A 24,105-nucleotide genomic window follows, 5' to 3' on the forward strand; every position below is an offset into this window, starting at 1 on the left:
GAATTCAAACAACTGGAATCCATATGTACAATGGCATCCATTACAGCAGACTTTCATTTTGAAAGCAAATGACCAACTCATCTAATTTCAAACTAGAAGACATTAGCAGCTAAAAATAGTCCCACATTCAAAGTAGCACTGCTTATGAATAGTAAGAAGAATTCCTGTTCTTGCTAATTCACTGGAGTTACAGGCACAGAAACAATCCACAATTACTTGTGTTTGTGGCACTCTGTGATTTTGGGTAACAGTACTCCACTTCAACAGACTACACGTGTAATATTTGCACTAACTGGTACTGACAGGATATAGTTGTGATGATTGAAGTACATCAGTTTAATGAACTGTTGTCTTCACTGAATTCTGTGATAATATCTGACAGCTTTCACTGCTGTATGAATTACTCTCTGTTGGTACAATTCATTTTTGTTTTGGTTGAGGTACTGTAAGACAGTATTGCTAGGAAAACAGGTTAAGTAAAGAAAAGACTGCCAGTAATGAGTGAATGTAACATGAAGGAGAAAGAAAACAACTGGATAATGAGCCTGGATATGTAGTGAAAAACTGTACTATGACTTAAAATGTGCTGAATGTCTGCCGTGCTGATCCTTTGCATTTGAATACTGAATGTAGGACAGTGGAAACACCCTGTCAAGATCTGAACAATATTTTGCCAAAGCCATAGTTATAATACCTGCACACTTGCAAATAAGACAAGGAATTCAACTCGCATGTTGTCAAAGAGAGAAAAAAAATAAGTATGAGCCTACTACAGTATACATGATCAAAGTGGAGTAAGTTTTCTGGGCCTGCCAGCTGGTTTGGTTAGGATTTGATGGAAGGAAGCCTAAGTATTACCTTCGTAATTCATCCTGCTCTTGAGCTAGCTGTCAGGGAATCTAGGAGGCATTTTGACAAGTAAGGTAAACCAAGTAGAAAGGTCTCCAACTTACAGAAGACCACATTACCTTAGCGGTTCAAACAAATACAGTATTCTGCTGTCCAATGGGAATTTCTCAGGCAACTATATATAATTTAGGAAATTTGTGCATCCCTGGGCTGACAGAGAGCAACTGGAACATAAGAAAACTCCCAATCACATCTCATAAGTTTTTCCAAGCTGTATCAGATGCTGAAATAATGAAAGCGAGGAAACTGCTTGCAACAAATCAAGTGCAACTTTCTCTGCTCTCTTTCCATAAAAGATGGAAATCTTCTGCAGGGAACTGATTGCAGAGTTCAGATAAGCCTACTAGAAATATTTGCAGAGACAAGAACTCAGACATTTTAGAAAATAGCTCCATTCACCACACCCTAGTTTAAAAAAAAAAGTAGTAACTTCATTTCGCCCCCCAATCAAAAAGTGTTGCACCTTTCAAGACCAGTAGCAGAAAGCAAAGCTCTTACATTTCTGTCTTTTCAATGCTTTAGACAAAAACTCAAAATATTTTTTACATTTAAAAAAAAAATTGCGATTTTAACTGCTAAGAAAACCAAATATGCCTCTTATGTACGAGCTAAATTGCCATAGACAGTTCCAGTAAAAAGTCACAGAGCTCATTGATTTATCTAGACCTGTAGCCAATAACCACCAATACAAACATTTCAGCAGAAGCTACACAATTTCTGTCATGCTTAACAGTCTAATTCCACAGAGATACGTTTCTACTGCATCCCAAATGGTGATTAGTTTATGTCACAAAGTGTGAAGGCTGACAGTCTTTGTAATATCGCTGACGGCATATGCTTTCAATTTCTCTAAGTATACGTGTGCTTTGAACATTGTTATGCAACTACAAACAAGTCCAGCATTGTTTTAGCACTGCATCCTTTAAGTGACAGAGAAATAATAAACATATAAACATATGTTTCTCATGAATCTATATTACTACTGAAAATCCAATTCTGATTTTCATTCTTCTCACCTGGTGGAAAGTTTGAAGAATTCATTTTGCATTATTTTAATGTTATCAAGGAATGGAAAGTTAGGTTTTTAACAATGGCTTCAGAAGTAACTCACTATACGACCTTGAGTAAAGCACTTCACCTCTTTGCTTAGTTTCACCAAATGTAAATAATTATATCACTTGCCATTCCATGGCAATTAGGTGAGACTCATCTGTTTTTTTGGACTTGCAAATATGCAACCGTATTAAACATTTGTCATTATTAGTGCCTGTTGTCTTGTACTAACTCTGTAACATGATTTAAATAAGTGTACAATATGGAGTTCAAGCTACACTTCTAGGTTAAGTTTTCTACTTCAAGATTCATCTTTTTCAGTATTATGAAGATTAAGCCATATTTTCCCCTTAACTGAACAGCTATGCTTTGGATATAATTTTTTTTCCTGATAATTCACATCTTCAAATTGATTTTTACAATTGGCTCTCTGGGAATTATAAAAACTAGGTTTTAGACTTTCTTTGGTCCTGAAAAATGTGTTATGGAACTCTGGCATAATTATAAATTTGGAGACTTGGGCATAGGGCTCATTTTGATTTGAGGGATTAATAGCAGATTGTCTCTCCAGTACTCCTCAGAGGATTCCAAAGGGAATTCTCCTTTATCAAAATGGCAAGCATTTCCTGATGTGCTGTCAGGACGGCTGTTACAAACTACCCAAAGATGGTCCTTCCCCATTTCCTCTGAGTTCTTCTACCTGCCTTCTAATTTCCTGGAGGACATTAGTCTTTTCTGAAAATAGATTAGCTTCACTTTTACTGGAATTAATTAAATATGGTATCTGGCCAGAAGAGCTTGTGGCTTCTGTCCCACTGAAAAGCGAGTCAGGTAAGTGTCATCTGAAAAGGGGTATTTTGACAAGGACTGGTTAAACATTCTGATTGAAAATGTGGAAGTATGGCTCCATTTTGAAACTAGACAATCTTCACAAGTTTCTTCAAAGGAGATTTTATAGACTTCTGTTATGGATAACATTTGGTGTGGTAAAAAATAACTACAAATCTGATAGTAAATATTTCATTTAAAAGCTGTCCATTGCCTAAGGGAAAAGGAAGAAAAAGAAACCAAGTATGAACGTAAAAGATGCCAGAAGAAGTTAGGCTAAATTCTGTGCCTTTTCATATTGCTCTGATGGTACAAAGCAACTAGTTTGACTAGTCAACGTGGCAATTCAAGCAACATTAACTTTATTGAGACTAAAGCAAAAAAACCACAACTGTAATAGCAGTTTAAAATCAACTTAATCATGTCTTGCTCTGCACACTGTCAAGATGACTTAATAATAAAAAATGTGCACTATCATCATTGCATGGTATCATTCCAAGGAAAGCTATAGTTGATTAGGGGCTTCTAATTAAATAAAATCCATCCCTGCTTAATTTCTTTAAAAAGCATACTAACCCTAAATTTCTCCAAATTAAAATGCTTCTTATGAGAAGAAACAAAACTATAATCAGCAGTTATCAAGTGGAAGGAAGTTATAACAGAAGCTAAGAATCTTAATGTAGGCTTAAGAACAAAAGAAGAAAGTATTTAAATAAACTAGGAATTAATTTATGTCATATACATCTGAAACTAGGTAAAGACGTGAAAACTCCCAGTCTTCTTGTAGAAAAGCAAAAGGTGTCAACAATTATTTTTGTGTATATTTGGAAAAAGTAAAAGAATATATTAATACCTTAGTAACAAGATATTAGTGGTTGTACAGGATAATTAACAGTGATCATGAGAGATCAGTTACTTTTTAGTTTGCACCTGAACACACGCACCAAAGGATACTAGAATAGCCTGAGGATTGATGTAAACAATTATATTTTTTACAATTTTAAAATAAAATTTTGATTCCAGGAGAAATTTCAGGCAGCTAGACAAAAGTTACTGTGTTAAATGAAAAGGGAAAAAAAAAAAAGTGATGGATTAAAAAAACCAGCAAACAGAAAGCAACAATGGCTCCAATTCGCAAACATTTATTCACCCTGAGGTCTGCTGCAGCACAGTATAGAACTGCATTTCTCTGTGGCCTAATTTTGCACTGCTGAAAGAAACTTGAGAAAAATGGAGAACTGGTCCAATGACTACATAATGTGTACAAACTGAAAAAATTCTCAATGTTCTGACTTTGGTGAAAATAATTTCTCAAGCTTAAATCATAAATAAAAATGCTTGCATTTAACATACAGTCTACAGCATATGTTTGCAAAACTAAATAACCGCCTGTGTTTACATGAGATATATGATGTTCAGTTTGATTTGCATATCGGAGATCAGGCTGTAAATCTCTGACGATATTTACAGTTGGATAATTGAAATTAATCCTGCCAAAATGACTTTGACAGTCCTGAATTTATGGTCTGAGAAAACAATCCTGGAACTGTTTGCCGAGCTATTAACATGGCTGGCTATATATTTTCAATCTGAGCTATGCTGCTGCATAAAAACCTGTTCGCAAATTATAAACCCTTCTTTTCTTCCCCTACTTCATGTTCAAATTGCTTCCATAATCATTAAGAAGATGGGATAACCTTGAAGATAGCAGATGTGCCTGTGTGTTTATTTTTCTAACCGTGCCAGGTACATTCGTTATCCTTCTTCCCCGCCCCTCGCCCCCATAGATGTTATGCCATTTTCTTTTTAATTTCCTTCAAAAGTAGCCAGTTCTCCCAGCAGAAAGCATCAAGAAGTTCCAACACTAGAACTCAGACTCCCTCAAATCCTACAGTAACTTGGATCATAGTTGCATCTCAGCATGTATCTGGGTCTTCAGGGAAGAAGAAAGGTGCTTAGATTTTGTTTGTTGTTTTCTTTTTTGTTTTTTAAACTCAGATCATATCTTTGAATAGAAGGCACATAAATTGTCAAGGAGAACAACATTGTTAACTACAAAGCTACCTCACATTATCCTCCCAGTAGGAATGCCATTTGTGGCTCGATATACAACAGAAACTTCCAACATACACAAAAGAAAAATGTTTGTGAATAATATCCATTGCAAACCCCCCCCACATAATGCAGCAGTAATTTCACCTTCTAATAAAACAAAATTTAAACAATTAGCAGGCTGAATTTTCTTATCATTTGCAAAGAATTACATAATTTATCAAAACTGTTGGCAACCTTTTCCTATTTAAGAGATGTTGCACCTTGCATTCTTTGAACTCCAATAATGAATTTGATGACTGTGAAAGTTGCACCTTGGGTTTTGTGCTAAAAGACAGCAGCCAGCCTCCCCACTTTCTCGATACTAAGTTTTCAACCACAGAGAACTCTGTTGTAGGTATGTTTATAGATAAAAAGTACATTTCTCATATATAAAAGCAGCTTTTTCAAGTCTGTAAATAAAAATACAACTGCCACCCATTACAGAAATGTACGTATTTATATTTGTAGCATTTATTTACAACACATCTCTTTTAGAAGGATGGCGACGATAGCTGTGATATTCATTGTGCTTTCTCCCCCCCCCCCCCCCCCCCCCCCAATATGCTGCTTTCCAAGATCATTCAATTTGAAAGCAGGCATCCATCCAAACATGTAACATTAAGGAGGAAAGACAGCTCTCATTTATAAAATGTTAATTCCTTATTAGTGGAAAAAATAAATCACTAGATCAAGCAGAGTAACTGTGATCGCTGATTATTATCCTACCACAAGTAAGTTACATCGTGCTCTGTCCCCTGTTCAGAGCTTGTGTCAACTGGCAGACACCTGGAGAGGAAGAAGTCTAAAGATGACAACTAGATAAGCACATATTCTGTGGGGGTGGGAAGAAAAAACCCTTTCTAAACATCAAAAACCCTTGTGGAAAGCTGCTTCGCCTTCCCATTTTGTTGCACACACCCAGACTGTAGAGGAGTCTGAAGGAGGTTATGTATTTATATGGTACCTAGCACAGCTGGCTGCATTTGTATCAGAGAACTCCAGGCACATAACAAATTTACAGGTGACGCTCTGGGAAACAGCTAGGATTAGTGTTGCCAAACTCAGCCAATTAGGTTGGCAATTAGTAGTGCCAAGCCAAAATACACTGCAGGTTCTTTTGTATAGCATTTCTGTATATAAGCATCGGCAAACTAACAATGCAGACTGGAAACTACCAGCCTGATTAATCTGTCAGTAGCTTTCCCTTAGTTCCACGTTGTTGCCATATATTCTGCATGGGTTGATTTTTCACGTGAATTAGTCAACGCGGGCATAAGGATCAATTGCAGAGTCCCGTCTTCAGCCGGGATGTCTTAAAGCTTGAAACAGCCCTGTCTTCTTGTCCTCAAATCCCTTTTTACAGAAGCTCTTCAAGAGCATCTAAGTGTTCCACTGTGTTAATTTTACACTAAGTGCATACACCACAGACACTTCCACAGCACATCTTATGTATTCATCTAAACAGAGCGCAACTCTTTTAGACTTAGCTAATGTAACGTAAATGAATTCAGGGGCTTTTACTGCAAACAGACTGAAAGTCCACCAGTGAGGTCTCCAAGTGAGGCTTGCTTTATTTCATACTCTGAATACACCTATTTTAAGCATACTATGCCACATTTTTGTGCCACGTCCTGCTACCTTAACCACTGGGATTTTTGTATGACTTGAGGTTTCAATAATTATATGCCAATAACTAGCCTTTCACATCATGGCTGTGATCCTTACTCTCTTATTTTCAAATGCACATCAGATACACTGAAGGTAGAAATGAGAGTTGGTAATGAGTGTGAGTGGGAGGCATGGGTTGGTGATGAAGATTTGCTTTGATTCCTCTGACTACAAAAGCTTCCTCAGTAAAGAAGATAGTTTAAAGTGTCTAAACAAAACCTTTGTCTATGCAAATTCAAAACCATTCTGACATAAAATTAAAGCTATTCTTAGTATTATTTCGTAAAGGTCATGAATATGTCGTCAGAGGATGATCAAAGTATTAAAAACCTACAACACGTTAAGAGGCAACAATACGTTAGATTTCCGGTGTTTTCGTTTCCAAGCAAAACACTGACCATTAATTCTTATTATTGATAGTAATGGAGGAAGCATCATCTGTTGTCAGAACTGGCTGACAATTTCTGTTGTAAAACCCACTTCTCGGTTGTCTTGAACTTTGCCAAACTAACTGCTTTGTCTATGATTTTATAAAAATTGAATATTTGTTTCAAGCTGCTTTTGTTTTAAGTAGCTGCTCTCAGACTAGCCAAAATAATTCAGAATAATTCATGAAAGGATACATTCCTTATCCCATTTTGAAAACAATGTTTTTATTATTATTTAATGCTTCCTCAATTCACAATTTGAAAGCAAGACTGAAAATCTGATACTGACAGAGTTTTAATTAGCTCTCAGAAAAATCTGGCTGAAGTACAACATTTTGTAAAGTCTCAGCTCATACATACCTAGCAGAGAAGTACTTCACTTTTACAACAAAACCCCTCAACACTCCTGCTTCACTGCAATTGCAGCAGACTGGGAGTGATCTAGGCAAAAGGAATGGAAGAAGAAAGTCCGCCTTGTTTTTTCAGTGCAGCTTCTTTCCCTGCAGTGGCCAAGAAGCTTGAAGGTGTGTTTCACCTCATTCAAATGCAAAGGAAGAAAAAGAGTGAGAGGAAATAGAAAAATCCATTAGGACTGGATAATAAAGAACCAGGGAAAACACAAATGAGACTGGACACTTGTCTGTGGACTGATGGCATTCAGTTGTTAAAAATCAGACCTAGTGGTGTCAGTAGCACTACTCCTAAGTCCTTCAGGAGTCTGGAAAGAACAGCTTGGGGAAAAAAAAAATAAATCCATTCCAATCCTTTAAGGTGTAAATTAATCAAAATATGTCACCTCAAATATAATTGAGGAAAGTTGAGGAACTAATAATTAATTGGTAAGCAGGAGTATACTAATACTCTAGAAGCACCTTCATAAAAATGCATTTGCCTAGATAATAAAGAAAATGAAGAGGTATATGTTGATTTATTAATCAGGAGTCACCTTGCCAACACACATATAATGAATAAAATAAATTTCCACTTGTCCAACCTTAAATTAATGTGTGTTTTATACTCATGAGCTGGAAATACTATATAGAAAAGTTACTTAAATTTTTGTTCGGTTACTTATTTAAATTACCCAGTGAAGTTCCACAAAGCTTTGACCTTAAAAAAAACCCCCAACAACACAGAGTAACAGATACCAAATGAAAATAAATACTTTTTTTTGGCACTATCTTAAATGAAGTCTTTCCCAGCTCCCTATTTAGCAAAGCCTTTATCTAGTAAATCACATCAAAGCCTGTTTTTTGCACCACTCCCTTTAATTCATCTGTGTTCTCCAAGTGAAGTCCACAAATTGATACTAGGGATCTCTCTCTCACTGGGCTAAAACATAAACCAGTGGTTACTCAGTAAAGCTGTCAATCAGCTAAGAATCTCCAGTAACTCCATACCTGTTATCATCCCATATTTTACTTGTGTGGTCCATGGAGGCAGAAGCCACAAAATCACCACATGAATGCCATGAGCAGTCCCAGACAGCGTGGGCATGTCCTCCTAAAGTCAGAACGCATCCACCTTTTGAACAGTCCCATATGTGCATTGGGGTATCCCCACTTGAAGTAACCAGCTGGGTGCCACTGTTATAAGGAATAAAAATAAAGAGCAAGGTTTTTAGCAAGGATATAGGTGATGATTTTTCAAAGTACACAGCAAAATAATTCAACTGTATTTAGAAAGACGGGTTAAGTAGTAGCAATTGTTGATTTTACATTAAAATACATATGAACAAAAAATTATGCTTGAAAACATTCATATTTTTACTTTAGACAGTTTTCTGACACATCATAGATGAAGCAGTCATGTATTAAATACGCTATCAAAAGAAAAGGAGATATGAAGCAGCTATCTTCCATGGGAAAGTAAACATGGCTTCCAAAAATGACATTCTTACTTTTTGTAGTCCATTTATGAGTTTATCAGCAAAATAACTTAAGCCCAGAGAACTGCTTTCAAAATAGAATAAAATAGCTTCAGGGAAGAATATTTTCTTATTTCCCAAATCCATACAAATTATTATTTAAGCATCACAATTTTGTCTCTTCTGACTCACTATAAACACTTTAACACATTCACTATCTCTTGGGGTCATTGATATGTTATATAAATGAAAAATACAGAGTTCAACTCTTTTTTTTTTTTTCTTTTTTTCCCCAAATCTTCAGATATAAACTAGTATAGTTCCATTTCTTTTAAGCATGGACATACAACTTCAGACTAAAAGTCCATCTGGTTCAGTAACATGCTCTACAACAACTAGTAGGAGATTCTTAATAAAAAGAAAATAAGAAAAAGTATGTAGAGTGATTCTCCAGTTAAACCCTCCCAGACCTAGGCTGTGGCTCAGGATTTCTTTGAGACATCAGCTTTGTGCTTAACAAGCATCCATGGAGGTTTTTTTCCATGACTAATTAATTTTTGAACATATGCAAACCTTCAGCACCCACAATCTCTTGTGTCAATGAATTCCAAAATTTAATTATGTATTGTGTGAAAAACTATTTTGGAGTCTTAAATACCTTACTTCATTTCATTTGATGCTTCCAATTCTAATATTGTGATTAAAAGTAAACACTGACTACACATTTACCATCTCTAAAGCAACTGTGATATTATAGGTCCCCTATCATATTTTACCCACAAAGTTGAAGCCTCTGACTCCATTGACATGTTCCTCAGACAGAAGTCATTCCATCCCTTTGATCACATCTACCATCTTTCTCAGCCCCTTTTGAGCTGAAACTGAAGAAACAGGTACCCAGGGAAGGTATATGACAGAGTAGTGTTTTCTGGTTTATTCTGTATTCTTTGAGTTTAATTAGCATTTTTGGTACTACTACACAGAAATTTTCAGAAAGCTGACCACAGTCATTCTAAAATTTCTTTCCTGAGTACTAACAACTACTTTAGACTCATTCTTATCTAGGTACAATTAGGACCATTTCTTCGTATGTGCATCACTTTGCATTCATCTGCACTGACTTTCATCTGCCACTTTACGTGTCAAGTCAACCGCTGCAACTGGAATTTTTTTGCTGTATTTCTTCACATGCAACCTTCACTTTTACTGCCCTGACTAATTAGCAAACTCATCCACCTCATTCTCTTCCCCAATTTCCAAGATCATCTTAATTTAGGTCCCAGCACAGATCCCTGTTGGGAATCAAATAATTTCTCCAATCAGAAAGTGACATTTAATTCCTATCCTTTCACCAGTTTTTAAACTCACAAAATAAATTTCCTTTTTATTGAGGACAGTTTTGCTTCTCAGAGTTTTTGTCAAATGGTCTTAAGAAGAATTTACTGAAAAATCCAAGTATACCGAATTTACAAACCTCCCTTGATCAAATGCTCAGCAGGCCTTTCAGAGAACTAACAGATTTCTGAGACTTAATTTCCAAAGCCATGCTTCTCCTAATGCTTCACTATAACAAATGGATCCCTGTATCCTGTAATTTTGCTTCTTAATATCATTTCTACCAGCCTTCCCACTATAAAAGTTGGATCAATTCAGCTACAGCCCCTTCATCCCAAATTCTTTTAAAATATCAGAAAAAAGTTAATGCAGCCTTCCCAAATTATACCAGGAATAATGGAGGTTTTCTATCATGTTTACTAAAAAAACCAGAAAAAATGTTTGAGGATAATACATGGGAATACAGGTCAAAAATATTTTAACCTTGGGTTTTCAGACTAATTCCTGCTGTTACCTCACCAATGCCAATAAGAGCAGCTTGCCTTTAGGAACCAATAAACTCTGCTTTTATTTGAATAATGGAAAAAATGCACTATCACTAGCGGTAGAAATCCTTCTTCCAAATCTCTGGATATAAAACTGTGGGAACTGAAAACAGCTCAAGGGTTGATCCTAAGTACTACTGTAAAAACTTCATCCTAACAATATATGCAGATACTTAGTTCACTGTTGCAGTATTAAAAAAAAAGTCTGGGAGGGGCAGTGTCAAATTTTTTTTTTATATTCTTCTTTTCCTCCTTTTCCAAGAGATGTCCACCAGATTGTTCTGTAAAACTACCCACTAAGACAGCTTGAAATATGTGCATCATTTACCTGATAGATCTTAAGGGGGAGCTTGCCATTATGAAATATCACCTACCTAAGCTTTTGCCTAGTTTTAACACTTATGGTTTAGATTGCTATTTTTTGTGAAAATATTATAATCCTCATTAAGGCAGTTACACCCCCATGCCCAAGACAAAACTTTGAAAGATTAATCTCTCAACAATTTTAACATTGCACAGGAATACTTCTGAAGCTTTTTTCACATATACCAAAGCATAGAGGCTTGAAGCCTGAGTAAGGGTTTGGAGGAGACCCTAATTTTGTCAAGCTGCTAGGAATAAATGTGCTTTTATTAATGAAACACTTGTACTTTTAATAACTCAACCTAGATCTCACTTGTAGAGACAGATAAAATTAGCAAAATGACAAATTATCATACCCCTTATACATCTATGAAATAAGAGCTATTTTAAAACAAATTCAGAAGCAGGTATAAAGTGGGACTGATGAAATCTATAACTAATTCAGAGGGCAGTATGCACTGCTGCTGTAGTGAATCACAAAAAGAGATTTATTGCTTATGCACTTTTTAATATATAATCCCCCAAATGCTACAAGAATCACCAGTTCCTTGGGCTGAATTTTAAGAATACACCATCCAGGCAGCGATGAAAATCTCTCGGAAAACAGATATGAGCAGGAAGGTAGTTCAAATGGATTCAATTTGGCAATCTGTGGCAGGGGAAAGAGTTACAAATGAGGTTTAGCACTCCTTACAGAACAAAGGAGAAAAAGTGGAGATTCAAAACAAAAGTGCAGCTTGTGTAGGAAAAGTTTTGAGGGACAGACAGTGGCAGTAAGGGCAAAAATACTCAGGAAAGAGGTGCCCAGTGCCCCAATCCCCTGCAACACAAGCTCCCCAATATTCCCTGGGCATAAAAATACCCCATCACTTCATTGAAGAAGGGGGATTTACATCAGTTAAAGATCTCCTAGCATGCACAGGTCAGCGTCATATCAGCATTTCAGGGAAGCACAAACTGCTGCTTATAGGAATGAGGGCTGTCAGAGCTGTCTTAGCACTGGGCCTGCACTTTGTGGTCGTGAAATCTTCGCTGCACGCTAGTATTCAAACCAGACACACACATAATGAAAAAAAAGTGCTATGTCAAGCCAAGTCTGGCATCTAAATCAAAATTCTGCTTGTTGAAAAAAATCCTATCTACTTAATAGCTGATCAATAATGACATACTTTTTCTGATTTGCAGCATTTTTTGGACCTGGTAGATAAAAGAAACACCGCAAATTCTGAGGTAATGTTTTGTTACCTGCAGCTGCAATGTGGCTTACTGCACTATTGCTCTATATGTATGATGTAAGATCACCTGGGGGGAAAAAATATCAGGAAAAGTACAGGTTTTTACTGATTTAGGCTGTCAGTTTAACAGTCTATGATACCCACACAATCCTCTAATGTATGACTGATTTTCAAACAAAATGCACACCGATTTTTATATTAAAAACATATGGAAATATGACATTAGACACTCAGCCTTAATTATCAGCAGCTATTTTCATAATGTCCACTTGAATTTAAGATTGATCAATAACAGAGAAAACTCTGTTATTCCGCAGCATGTATATCTTTAATTCAGAGGATAATAAAACACTTTGATTTGTTTGGTAAAAAAGACTTAAAGAACCAGACAAGATATTAGGAGACAAGAAAAATGTCATTCCTAGCTTCTTCCGTCACTTGAAACACATTCACATATATGCGAATAACTTTGCCAACTTTTAGAAGTTCGGTGCTATTAATTTATTTATTTTTTTTTTAAAAGAAAGTAGCAGTGTACAGTGCTATATGGACCTGATCAGTTGGGTTTGTACGGTCTTGCTTAGTCTGTTTGGGGGATTTTCTGTTTAGACTTTCCAGCAGACCAAAGCACTATAAAGGATGAAATACGCTTGTATAATTTAGGACAATGTATTTATGTAGAAAAAACTTTCAAAAGTTCTAGGCAATGGAAAGTCTATGACACCTGTAACCCCTGCATTGTCTCTGTGGATAGATCTTTTTTCTTAATACTAAATAGGCATACAGTTCTACTTTTTAACTGATTTCAGGTATTCTTAATTAATGCTATAAACCTGGCCTTCCAGAAATAATTAGAGTGGAAAAAAACTTTGGAAATGTTAATTCTGCAATCCACAAAAGCAGATGGAGCATTGACTTCTCAAGCCTTAACAAATCTTTCCTCCCTCATAGTCTAAACATACACATTTCCTTTCATCATATATTCCTCCTCCTTCCAGCTTCACTGCTCTCACTACAAGATGCCTCTCCATTAATACTGAGTTGTAAATATACCAATAATTAAGGGTCATATTCAGCGACAACAGGAGCCTTTGGCACAGAGGTACTCTACAACATTTCAGGTGACTGATTGCCTTTCTGGAATACCAGTCAAATGAAGGCAATACCTACACTGATAGCATTGCCCTGTAAATATATTAAATATAATATCAACAGTCAAAGTAGCTTCAAATATCACAACTTGTTCAAATATTTCTGGACAATGGGCTTAGACCTGAACCTCAAGCTACTCCAGGGGGATTAGTCAGGCTCCGTCTGAAGACGGTGTGGAACGTAGAGCTAGTAAGCTATTCTGCTTCACAACATCAGCTGCCAAGCAGGACCACAGATCCCATCCTTCAAAATTTACAAGGATTGTCATTTTGCATCAGCCAAAATAAACCATAAAGCCATTTGTATCATTAGATCTAGCTGCCTGGGACATCCCTCTTTCAACCTCTCATATCACTTACCAGAGCCACTCCTCTTCATAACCACTAATCATTCTTGGTCAGCTTTATTCTGAGTACTGGTGGAGAAAGAGAACATCTTCCTCTACAGTTTATTTAGTAAATAATGGAAAGGTATAATTCTCTGTCCAAGGTATCTTATCTTAAGAGTTAATCACAGGAATGTTATTTTTAGCAGGTGCCAGGGACAGCACTGTGAATCCGACAACAATTTTGTTACTGTTTTCTACATGGCATTAAGTGAACTTAGCAACATCTGTGCTACTGGCATTTGTATGTATTATTTATGTAGCGCTGTGGACATTCCCGGTGTTCTGCAGACAAACTAAGATATGGCTCCTTTCCTGAGACAATTACAGTCTAAATCAAAAGGCGGTAAGCAAAGCCTTACACACAGTGCTGTCAAATAATGGTTCTCAAATCAACACACTAAACAAACGCAACTTGTGTTAAAGTTTTGTGTCCTAAAAGACCAGCAGCAACAGGTAGCATCTGACTGGAACTTAACTGTGCAACATAAGCATCAGCCACTCGATGACAAATTTTAAACATACAGGATAAAACATTACAGGATTAACAGTCTTTTACCATTGCAATTGAAAAACACTTTAAAATCAATATTCCAATTGCTTAATTGGAAAAATGATATCTCACTTCTATTCATGCAATTAGTCTAAAGCAAAATTCTAAAAGCTACTATAGTATTTGCAATATCGGGACAGGTAGACCCTAAACACAAAGTCCAAGGAAAGAACTGCAAATACAGTTAAAGATTACTTTAATTTTGCTGACATTTTATGCTAGGCCAAAGAGGAAAGATAAAGGAAAGAAATGTCTAGAAAAATTGAGTTATGCCATGAAAAAACATAACTAATGAAGACTGAATGCCTACGGAAGTATCTTTTCCCTCTTTGCCCCATCATCTTAGCCACTGGTTAAATAAATGTATTAGGAACTGATTGATTCTTTAGACTTCTGTCTTCCAAGTTTTTCCAGAATTAGCCTGCAGGTTAAAAGTTACTAGAGAGTATGGGAGAGGGTGTAAGTAACATGTGCAGAAGCAGCAAGGGGGATACACCCTCGTAAGCTTCGTTTGCCTTGGAAACAAGGTTAAAAACAGTGATTCAGACAGTTACACTTAGGAAAGTATATACCAATGGGGTCCCACTTTTGGTTGAGAGAGCTGTATTTAAACACTTTTTTTCCATCTGATACTAAAACCAATGTAAGGGATGGAAATACCAAATATCAGTTCAGCTGTGCAGTCATCGTAACTCTTTGTTACTGTACCACTTTGCTGTGGTGTGGTTTTGTCATAGCCCCTCACTTGCTTCTCATTAGAGAGTGAAAATCAGGCTGAATTTAAAAAAGGTTGGGGTCAACATATTATTTTTAAAGTTCCCATTAAAAAAATATTGAAAAGACAACAGGTGATTTTTTTTCCACACCGGGCAGGAAATCTGCACAGTTCCTTGATAAAGGATGATGTGGATCCAACTCTTTGTGGGTACAAAGGAAGGTGAAATGAAGTTCTGCAAGAGGAATAAATACATCAAGGATTACAGGGAAACTGCATCTGGCTCAAGAACCTTTGAATTAAGGAGTCAAGTCCAGGAGGTTACTAAGACAAAACCTCACAAATGCCTTTCTTATTCTTATCCATTCCTTGGCATCCCCTGGTACTCCCTGCTGGGGACAGGATGATGGTCCAGAAGAATTTGGCATGTGCAGCCATCCTTACGTTCTTAGTCTGTATTTGAACAAAACATTCAGTAGCAAAGATTTTGTTTCAAATAGATTTTGTAACCTTGAAACAGACCTGAGATATAGTTCACTTTTTTGTTACTGGAACTCTGAGCCACATTAATTATTTACAGTGACATTTCTTATTAAAACCCCTAGGTTTTTTGATATCTATGGTTCATTTTGGGTGTTGCTTTCATTATCCTCATGGACTATGTGTCTAAGACACATCTTATATAGTAATTGTAATATGTTTCATCCTTCAGAATAATCTTGGGCCCAATTTTACTCTTGTTTTATTAATAGACATAAAATGTCATTTATACAGAAGGTGAATGCCAGAATACTCAGCAGTAAAAATACGAAAATACCTTTTCTCTTCCTCATTTATCATCAAAGCTGAGGGGGGAAAAAAAATTAAATTTGAAAAATGCAAAATCAATCATAAACTGACATTCTTTAAACCAATGAAGACGTTTCAAAGCCAGGAAGCATGGCAGTAACCAGCAGGTGGTGGACAGTACTTGGATTTTTGTCTGAGAAGAAAAATCCAACCATCCTGCACAAACCTGTGACACAAGGCTATTGGCTGGAAATCTTCAGAAAACTGTCAATGCATAGTTTGCCAAGTGCAAAATTCAAGGTAATTTTTCATTCTACATTACCTAATTGCTAGATCTTTTTATCATATTTCATGCTTATACACTGACCCAAGACAGGGTAACTGTTTCCCCCTGCCATTCTACCTGGCTGACAGCTGGGCGTGACATCAAGGGAAAAAAAATAAAGCAAGCTTTTGGCATAGCACCACTTGCCACTGCTTCTAGATAAGACAGACACTGGTTCTAGGCATTGTAAAAGTAGCGATCTTTTGTTTTAATGAAGTTCTTTGTGAAAACTTCCTTGAGGCTACATTACACTTCAAAACTGACAATTTCACAGCTGCAACTATTTAAATATAGTCTCCTACGACCAAAAAGAACCTCAGTATGGTATACACAAATTTTCAGACAACAAATTCAAGTCATTTGTAAACAAGTTTCAACCTAACCAGCCCTCCATATTTTAAAGCATTTTCCCTTTCTGAACTGAGTAGCGATGACAGAAGCTAGCATACCTAACCATACACATACAGAGAAATCCTGTTTCACCAGGCACCCTTCCCACTGCTCTTACCAGCTTGTCTCGATCCCAGTGCACAATTATTCCTTCATTTTAGGGTTTTGGCATGCTCTAAACAGCCTGTAGTTCTCCATTCCGGATCATTACAATGATTTTTTTGCTATGTCCACAAGGTAGCAGATTGCTCCAATTCAGGGTACAACCTCTACAGACCACAGTCAGGCCTGCTATGTTCAAATCCATTAGCTTGCTAAGATTAGCTTGGTACCTCCACAAAAAAATATTGAGTGTGTTACCATTCACCGCAGGCTAGTCTTTTTAACGTATTAAAAAAATGAATTAGCTGTCTTTCAATGTCATGTAATTAAAAGTGGTTAAATGAGATTTTAAAATAATTTGGGCACCTGGTAGAAGGCAGTTTTTAGTACATGCAAAATTGTCTTTTAGGAGACTTTGGAAGCATGCCAGGTACAGAATAAAAATAAAAAGACAAAAGATAAACTAGTTACAATACTCAGAGATTAGATGTAGCAAACCACATGTCAGCAGGGCAGCAGGCGCTAAACAATGTAGGGCTCTACGCAAGGTTTAAATATCAATGAATAATTACCTTTTTAACCACTCCCCCCCCTTTTTTAAATAAAAAAAGTTTCTCTTCTAAAAGCTTTCTGCCAGTGCATGTCCAGCATCCAACACCAAAATTCCACATCTATTTACTGAGGCATAGGGGCATTTGGACATCCTGTTTGAAGCCGGGAGCTTGTAAATCTCCAACAAATATGAAAGCTGCTTATGCTGAAGGCAAACACTGCTTTTGGGACCAGTCATGCGATCTTGCTTTAGGATATTGCCAAATAATTCTTCCTCCATTAACTTCATGAGGAATAATTATTTTGCTTGAAATTAAATATAATGAGTAAACATAGCAAAACTACCATATTTTCCAGAAGTGGTATCTGTTCTGTGCCATCCTAATATTGTCCCTCAAACAATCTCAATGTAAGCTAAACTCTCCCTATACACTATTACATTTTTAACATAAATTAGTGTATTTAGCTCACATAAAAATCAGGCATAGTACCAATCAATATCCATAACATACATTAAATAGCGTGCTAATAACCTGTGATACTTAATCTCAACACCCATCCCATCCAGTGTGTGTTATTTTTCCTCCACTGGAGTGACTCCAAAACCTTAAATTTTAATGAAGGGCTGTTGTAGGGAAAAATGTGGTTTGGAAGGAGTTCAGATACATGAATTCCATGTACAGAACAGATTTATGACCTATATTAACAAGGATAATCCTGTGTCACAGTTCCTCTGAAATGCAAAGTTGTGGAGCAGTCATTTCAAATCCATTATCATCCTCAAATGGTTGTCCAGTGATGTCTAATCTCAATCAATAGCCAGTAATGAAGCACAGCTATTAATTCCATTTGCATGTTTGTACAAAGCATCATTTTTAAGCTGCATATTCATATGCAAAGAGAGTTCAGTGGGCGCATAGAGATTTCACAGCCTGTGGAAAGTTCTGCACTGGGATTTGAACATTTCCCAGGCACCTGGAAGAATATTTAACTCGCACTGTGTAACGATCTTGACAACAAAGCCCAAGAAAACACACAGGACAGCGCACAAGCCAAGTGTTTGTATTTCGGGCAACGGGTGATCTTACTGAGCCATGCCCTGGGGATATGAACATAATCAAAGGCAGGGAATTAGTTAATACAGACAGTGATCGATAGCAATTTGAAGTCTGAGAATGGAGGAGGAATGGAAATGCTGAGTATGAACAGAATCCCAGGCTGGTACAAGAGAAAGCAGTATACCAAAAGTAATATAATCTTCCATCCTTTCATACAAAGGCTTTGTATGAAAACTGAATTTCCATTCACGAGGCCATGCAACCTAATTGCTCGAGAAAGGGGAAAAACAAGAAAACAAAACTTCAAACCCTTCAAAGCTGATGTGGTCACATGTAACATGGTTGCCTTTCTTTCTATTCCCCATTCATTTTATATACACACTACTCAAATGCAAAGAATACAGTTACAACAAGCTAAGAACATGGTTTCGCTTCCACATCCTTCAACGGTCAAACAAGTCCCAACTGTTTTGTACCCGAAGTTACCCAAATCTCTGCAACAACACAGCATAAGGAAAAATACATAAATACAACAAATAAACGACCGTTGCGCAATTCCTATCTGGAGTCTGTACTCACGACAAATTTTTCCTTACTTCAACCATTAAACCTTATTGCATGCTAATGACTGAAAGCGGTAATGTAAGGTTTAGTCCTTGACACAAGATTCATGCCAGGAAATCCCAAATCTCCATGAATCAATGTCAAAACATACCACCCTAGGGTAAGAGCAGAAATTCAACATGGTTTACTAAAAAACTTCCATATTAAATACAAAAGAAACAAATTAGGAAATGCTGCAGACATACAATGTAATTAAATAGTATCCAGGACTAAACCAACCATATTTAAATCCTTGCAAGGACATATCTTGTATATTTGAGCTGAAGTATCCAATTAAAAGTAACGCATCACCAACTAGTAAGCACTCATCATTCCAACATCTTGTACTGGTTAGATCATTTTTTGCAAGATGAAATAAATGAAGGACACTGACACTACTGTATGAAAGGGAAGGTCCCAACTTCAAAAGTGACAAACCCATAATCAAGTTTTGCCTCCACCTAATTCAGAATGCTTTTTTTTCATCCTGGATAGATCACTGTGACTAGGATGAGGTTTCACATTGCCTTCCTCAGACACGTTCCCCTTGTTAGCATTATGTTAGCAGAAAATTAATCCTGCAGAAAAAATAGAAATGAAGTTTCCTGGCAGTCAAGTTCTCCAAGACAGGCTTATTGTGCACCAGAGTTTTCCAAGTCCAGGGACTGGAACTGAGTGGTTGGATACAGCCTGAGGAGGAAAGGCTCAGGATCCTCCCCTTCCACAGCAGCTAGCCATAGCACTGGCATGGGCATAGCAAAAACCTGCACCATCAGGCAACACAGGGATTATGAATCTCTGCCTAAATACTTCATTTAGAAATGTCAGAAATGTAACCAAATAAGTCAGTCATAATGATAAAAAAGCTCCCCTCACCTTCTAAGATTTTTTTTAAAAAAAAGGCAATATTTATATAAAACCTAAGCCTCCTACCTTAAAAAGCGACATTTCAGTACAAGTCAATTTTTATAAACACTCTAAATATTTGGGGTTTGTTTCAAATTCAAGTATCTTAAACATTGCCTGAATTGAATTGCCATTCTCTAGTCAACTCTTAACACTAATGCCTGTTGGTTTAACAGCTATACTTTAGGAAAGACACATTTTAACAATATAACAAACACCTATAGCTCCTTAGCTACTCCACTAGAACCCTTGCAGCAGACTTTAGGGAAAAAAACAATTGCCTTTATTGCACAGAAGAAAACAATAATGAACCAAGAATGTTAAAGGCATCAAGATTATAATTGCACACAAAGAAACATAACACAAGAGATTCCATTAAAAGAGATGTTTTAATGTGTATAACAACTCTGAAGAGAATGACACTAACATGTTCAGCAGAAACACGGGATCAGACCAGCAAAACCGAGACCAACCCACACGAGGAGGCAGCTAGCACTCTGTAATTCCAACTCCCCGTCCTCAAATAGGGATGCTGATGAAGCTAGAAGAAAACCTAAACTACTCAAAATCTGGAGCCACCATAGTGAACATCACCTTTTTCTCACAACCTAAATAAATGAATTGAAAATCCACAAAACTGAATTGCTCCTGGTGACTTCCAGGCAACAGCTGTACCAGAACAGCAGAAACTGAAAATCAGGGTGACGAGTACAAAAAAACCCCAAGAACTCTGTGATGAGCAGGCAAATTTCTGCAAGCTTTCACAGAATATATTCACAGCTTCACTGAAGCTGAACTAATAGGTTTAGAAGTATACCATTTTATTGGTACTCTATAAAGAGATTTCAACTGCATATTCCTCCTCCCTTTCTCTATCAAAGTAGTTATCATATAGAAATTATTTTCTTTCTTTCAAGTAAACAGAAGATCTAATTACCCACACAGCTGATCAGAAAGTTTCCTCTTAATTTCTAAGAATCAAAACAATCACATCAAAATATTACTGAATTTGAATAACTGGATAAACTTTTGTCATAAAGACAAAGATTAAACTTGACACCTGTTTTGTGAAACTGATAATCACAATGCCTTTTCAACCAATATGATTAGCTTGGTTAAATCTCCCAATATTAATTATGGCTGTTTTCAGGTCTAAAATTCAGATAATGAGAAAGTGTAGCACACAATCATTTAAGAACAATGAGATTATTTCTATGTAAGCAAAGCACTCAGTACATTTGAAAACTATTTACCTTATAGACAAGCATAAAATTTAGATGACATACTATGAGGATAAGATAGCTAAATAATAATTTAAATAATACTACCCAGAAACTAGCTATCTTTTTAGTTTCATTAGGAGTTCAAATGTATGCAAGGTCAAATACTTCATACTGTATGAAGATTGAGGTCTTTTTGAAAGAGGCTTTAAAGGCACATTTCGTATTTGTGATGGAGGAGCAACAAATTAATGAGTAAAAATGGCATTAGTTCATCTGAAAGAAAAAAAAAAAGACAGTAAATGAACAAGGTAAAGACTAGACAAAAGAAATCACAGCAGAAGCCCTGTAAGAACTCCCTAAGAAATTCTGAGTTTGAATTAAATTGATTTGACCAAAATGGAATCCACTTTTATCATATTAAAACTGTTTCAAAACCAAAACTAGAGCATTGACATACCAATCCTTTGGCATCCCCTCTCACTTTCTCAGGGAAAATTCTTTGAAAAATTGTGGCCAAGGATCCAATTTCATTTGGGAGAATATATGTGTGTGTAAGACTGGCCAGACTCTTAACATCTAAGAAGGAAAAAAATCCAAACCTTTGATAATAATATATGTGCTAAACAGAAAAGGACAGAAATATCATCCATGTTACACAATTAAAAATAATGAGTAAAATCAAAGGGTATTGCTTTGTGAGGGAAATGCAATCCTTCCTTGAAAGTATAGCTGTACAACTTAACAACTTGTTTCAGTAGGAAGTTACAGAAATGAGGGGTTTGTATTATCACAGTTTGCATTTTTCAAGCTGCTGACATTTCTGGCTGGTGACCCATGGGCTGAGTCCTTCCCTCTGGCCCTTTGTCTCCTCCTCAGGAGTAAACCAGCTCTGGGGCTTCACTCGACACCAGGAGCTGAGTGACCACTGGAGCAGCAACTACTCCGAGCGGAGCGAGCCGGAGGGACATGCTGTTTCTGGTGTTGCATCTGGCTAAGGGGGTGGTAGGGACCAGGCATCCTCCAGCAAGCGCAGATTGCTGGTCAGGGCTGATGTCACCGATGTTTTTCTGGGTATTTCTCTAGGTGTTTTGTAAGTCTAAGTAACATCCCTTTGAAGCAGAGTGCCTCCAACTTTTTTCTTTGGCCTCTTACGGCCACTTTAACTGTCATTCTTAGCACAGTCTTTGCTTTCACTGACTCAGCCTTAACTCTGGGGAAACTCAGGAAAAACATCTAATTAGGTAGCTTGCTTGGAAGTAGGGTTTGCTCATATAAATGCTCTATGAAACAGGATTTACATTTCAGAAGCCACAGTCCTTTCTCCCTCCACCAAGACAAAGAGAAATGAAGTTTCTCACTATGTATCCACACAAAACAAAATATACAGGAGACAGAACACACAAACAAATGAAGAAACCAACTCCACTTTTTCACAATGTTTATAACTGCAATGCCTTAGCAATACACAAGGAAAAAAAGAGGAAATACAGCTTGTGTAAGTATCCTATCATAAATTTCTAAAATGCAAGAGACCTTACTTTGTTTCAGTTACAATAATGCCTCAAAGGCTACAGCAAAGCACTTAAAACACCACAGCCAGACTCCAGACACCTTTTAACTCGTTCCCACCATACAAAAGCTTTTTAAAACTGAGCTATGCACGCTAACCAGCAGAAAATCTCTAACAAGATAATCAACAAAATGGCTGTGATAAAAAAATCTTTGGTTTTCAAAATAAGATGTCATGGTTTCTCGTGAATATTGGAAAGGTTTTCTACTATTCATTAGTTTTACACAAGAACTTCAATGGGTTTTCATCACTGGTTTTGAAATTCAGGAAGTGTGTAAAGCCACCTGTTTAATTATGGAGCAGTTCCATCAAAGGGCAGCATTTTATTATAATATATTTTCTTCCTGTAATTATTTCAAATATACATTTGAATTGCTCAATAGGACTGCTTCTTCTGTCAGCCGGTTTCCTCCCTTTCCCCTCTTCAACTGCCATCAGCATTTCTCTCTCCTGCTGTTTGCTGAATTATTGTAATGGAGATATTGTTAGTGAATCAGTAACTTTGAGTGGTCAATATTTCCACCAACTAAGAAATGGAAGCCAAAAGGTAGCTTTTCATTAAAGCATGGTCATTCCGGGTGAAAAGTGAAGCCTATTCAGTAACCACACCGCAGACCATTTGCTTTTTAAAAATCAATATAATGATAGACTCTTAAGGTTCCTGATATAAAAGAAAGAAGTTGCATTTTGCATTTTGTCCTGCAAAGGATTTGTAGTTTAGAATGGCTTTCAAGGGCAGTTCTGGTAACTGAAGGATACATTTAAAGAGAGAAAAAGTGGTATAAAGTCCAAACAAATTTATACAACTAAAGCAGCTGTGACTCAACTTCAAAATGTATCCAATACGGTGTTGGCTTTGGGGTTTTTTTCTTCTTTTCAGTATGCAAAACTACTTCTTTAAAGCAGAGGTAACATCCTTGCAGAACACTAACAGTCTAATTATTACTGTTTCTGAAGTCAAACATTACAGATGGCCCGTGGTCTGCCGATACAACTATCCCAAAGACAGAAGACCAGCAGGATTGGTGTAAAGGAGACACCTGATAATTTGGCAACAAAGAAAATCTCCAGAGGTCCAGACATCTGTTGGGCACCCTGGACTGTGTAAGAACAAGCTCCTCAGCATGGCAGGAGTAGCAGAAAAAGGAAGACAACTTCTGCACAAAACAGGATCTAAGCATGCAAAGTTACAATTATTATCATCCTGTATTTTCCAAAAGCACATTGCAGAACTGATCTCTCCAAAGAAAAGCGAGACACATACGTTGCTTTTTCTTAAAATAGATACCCATCAATAGTTAACACAGCCTCTGAAATGATATAAAACATATTTTTTTTATATATATATATAAATGCCCAAAACCCACAGAGAATAACCAACAGTTACATGTGCCAGAAGATATTAGTATGGGTAGAAACATTTGGCTTGTGGGAGTGGGTGGAAGGGGAAAAATTTT

The 24,105-nt window shown here is 36.7% G+C and overlaps 1 protein-coding gene across 1 annotated transcript in view; it reads right to left on the bottom strand.

Annotated features, from left to right (window-relative positions):
- SPAG16 (sperm associated antigen 16) overlaps positions 1–24,105 on the bottom strand; it is a 404,854-nt gene that overhangs the window by 172,687 nt on the left and 208,062 nt on the right. Inside the window, 1 exon segment of the mRNA XM_075755745.1 lies at positions 8,381–8,566. Coding sequence (XP_075611860.1) covers positions 8,381–8,566 — 186 coding nt within the window.

Source organism: Balearica regulorum, chromosome 6 (assembly GCF_011004875.1).
Source record: "Balearica regulorum gibbericeps isolate bBalReg1 chromosome 6, bBalReg1.pri, whole genome shotgun sequence".
NCBI classification, from domain to species: domain Eukaryota; kingdom Metazoa; phylum Chordata; class Aves; order Gruiformes; family Gruidae; genus Balearica; species Balearica regulorum.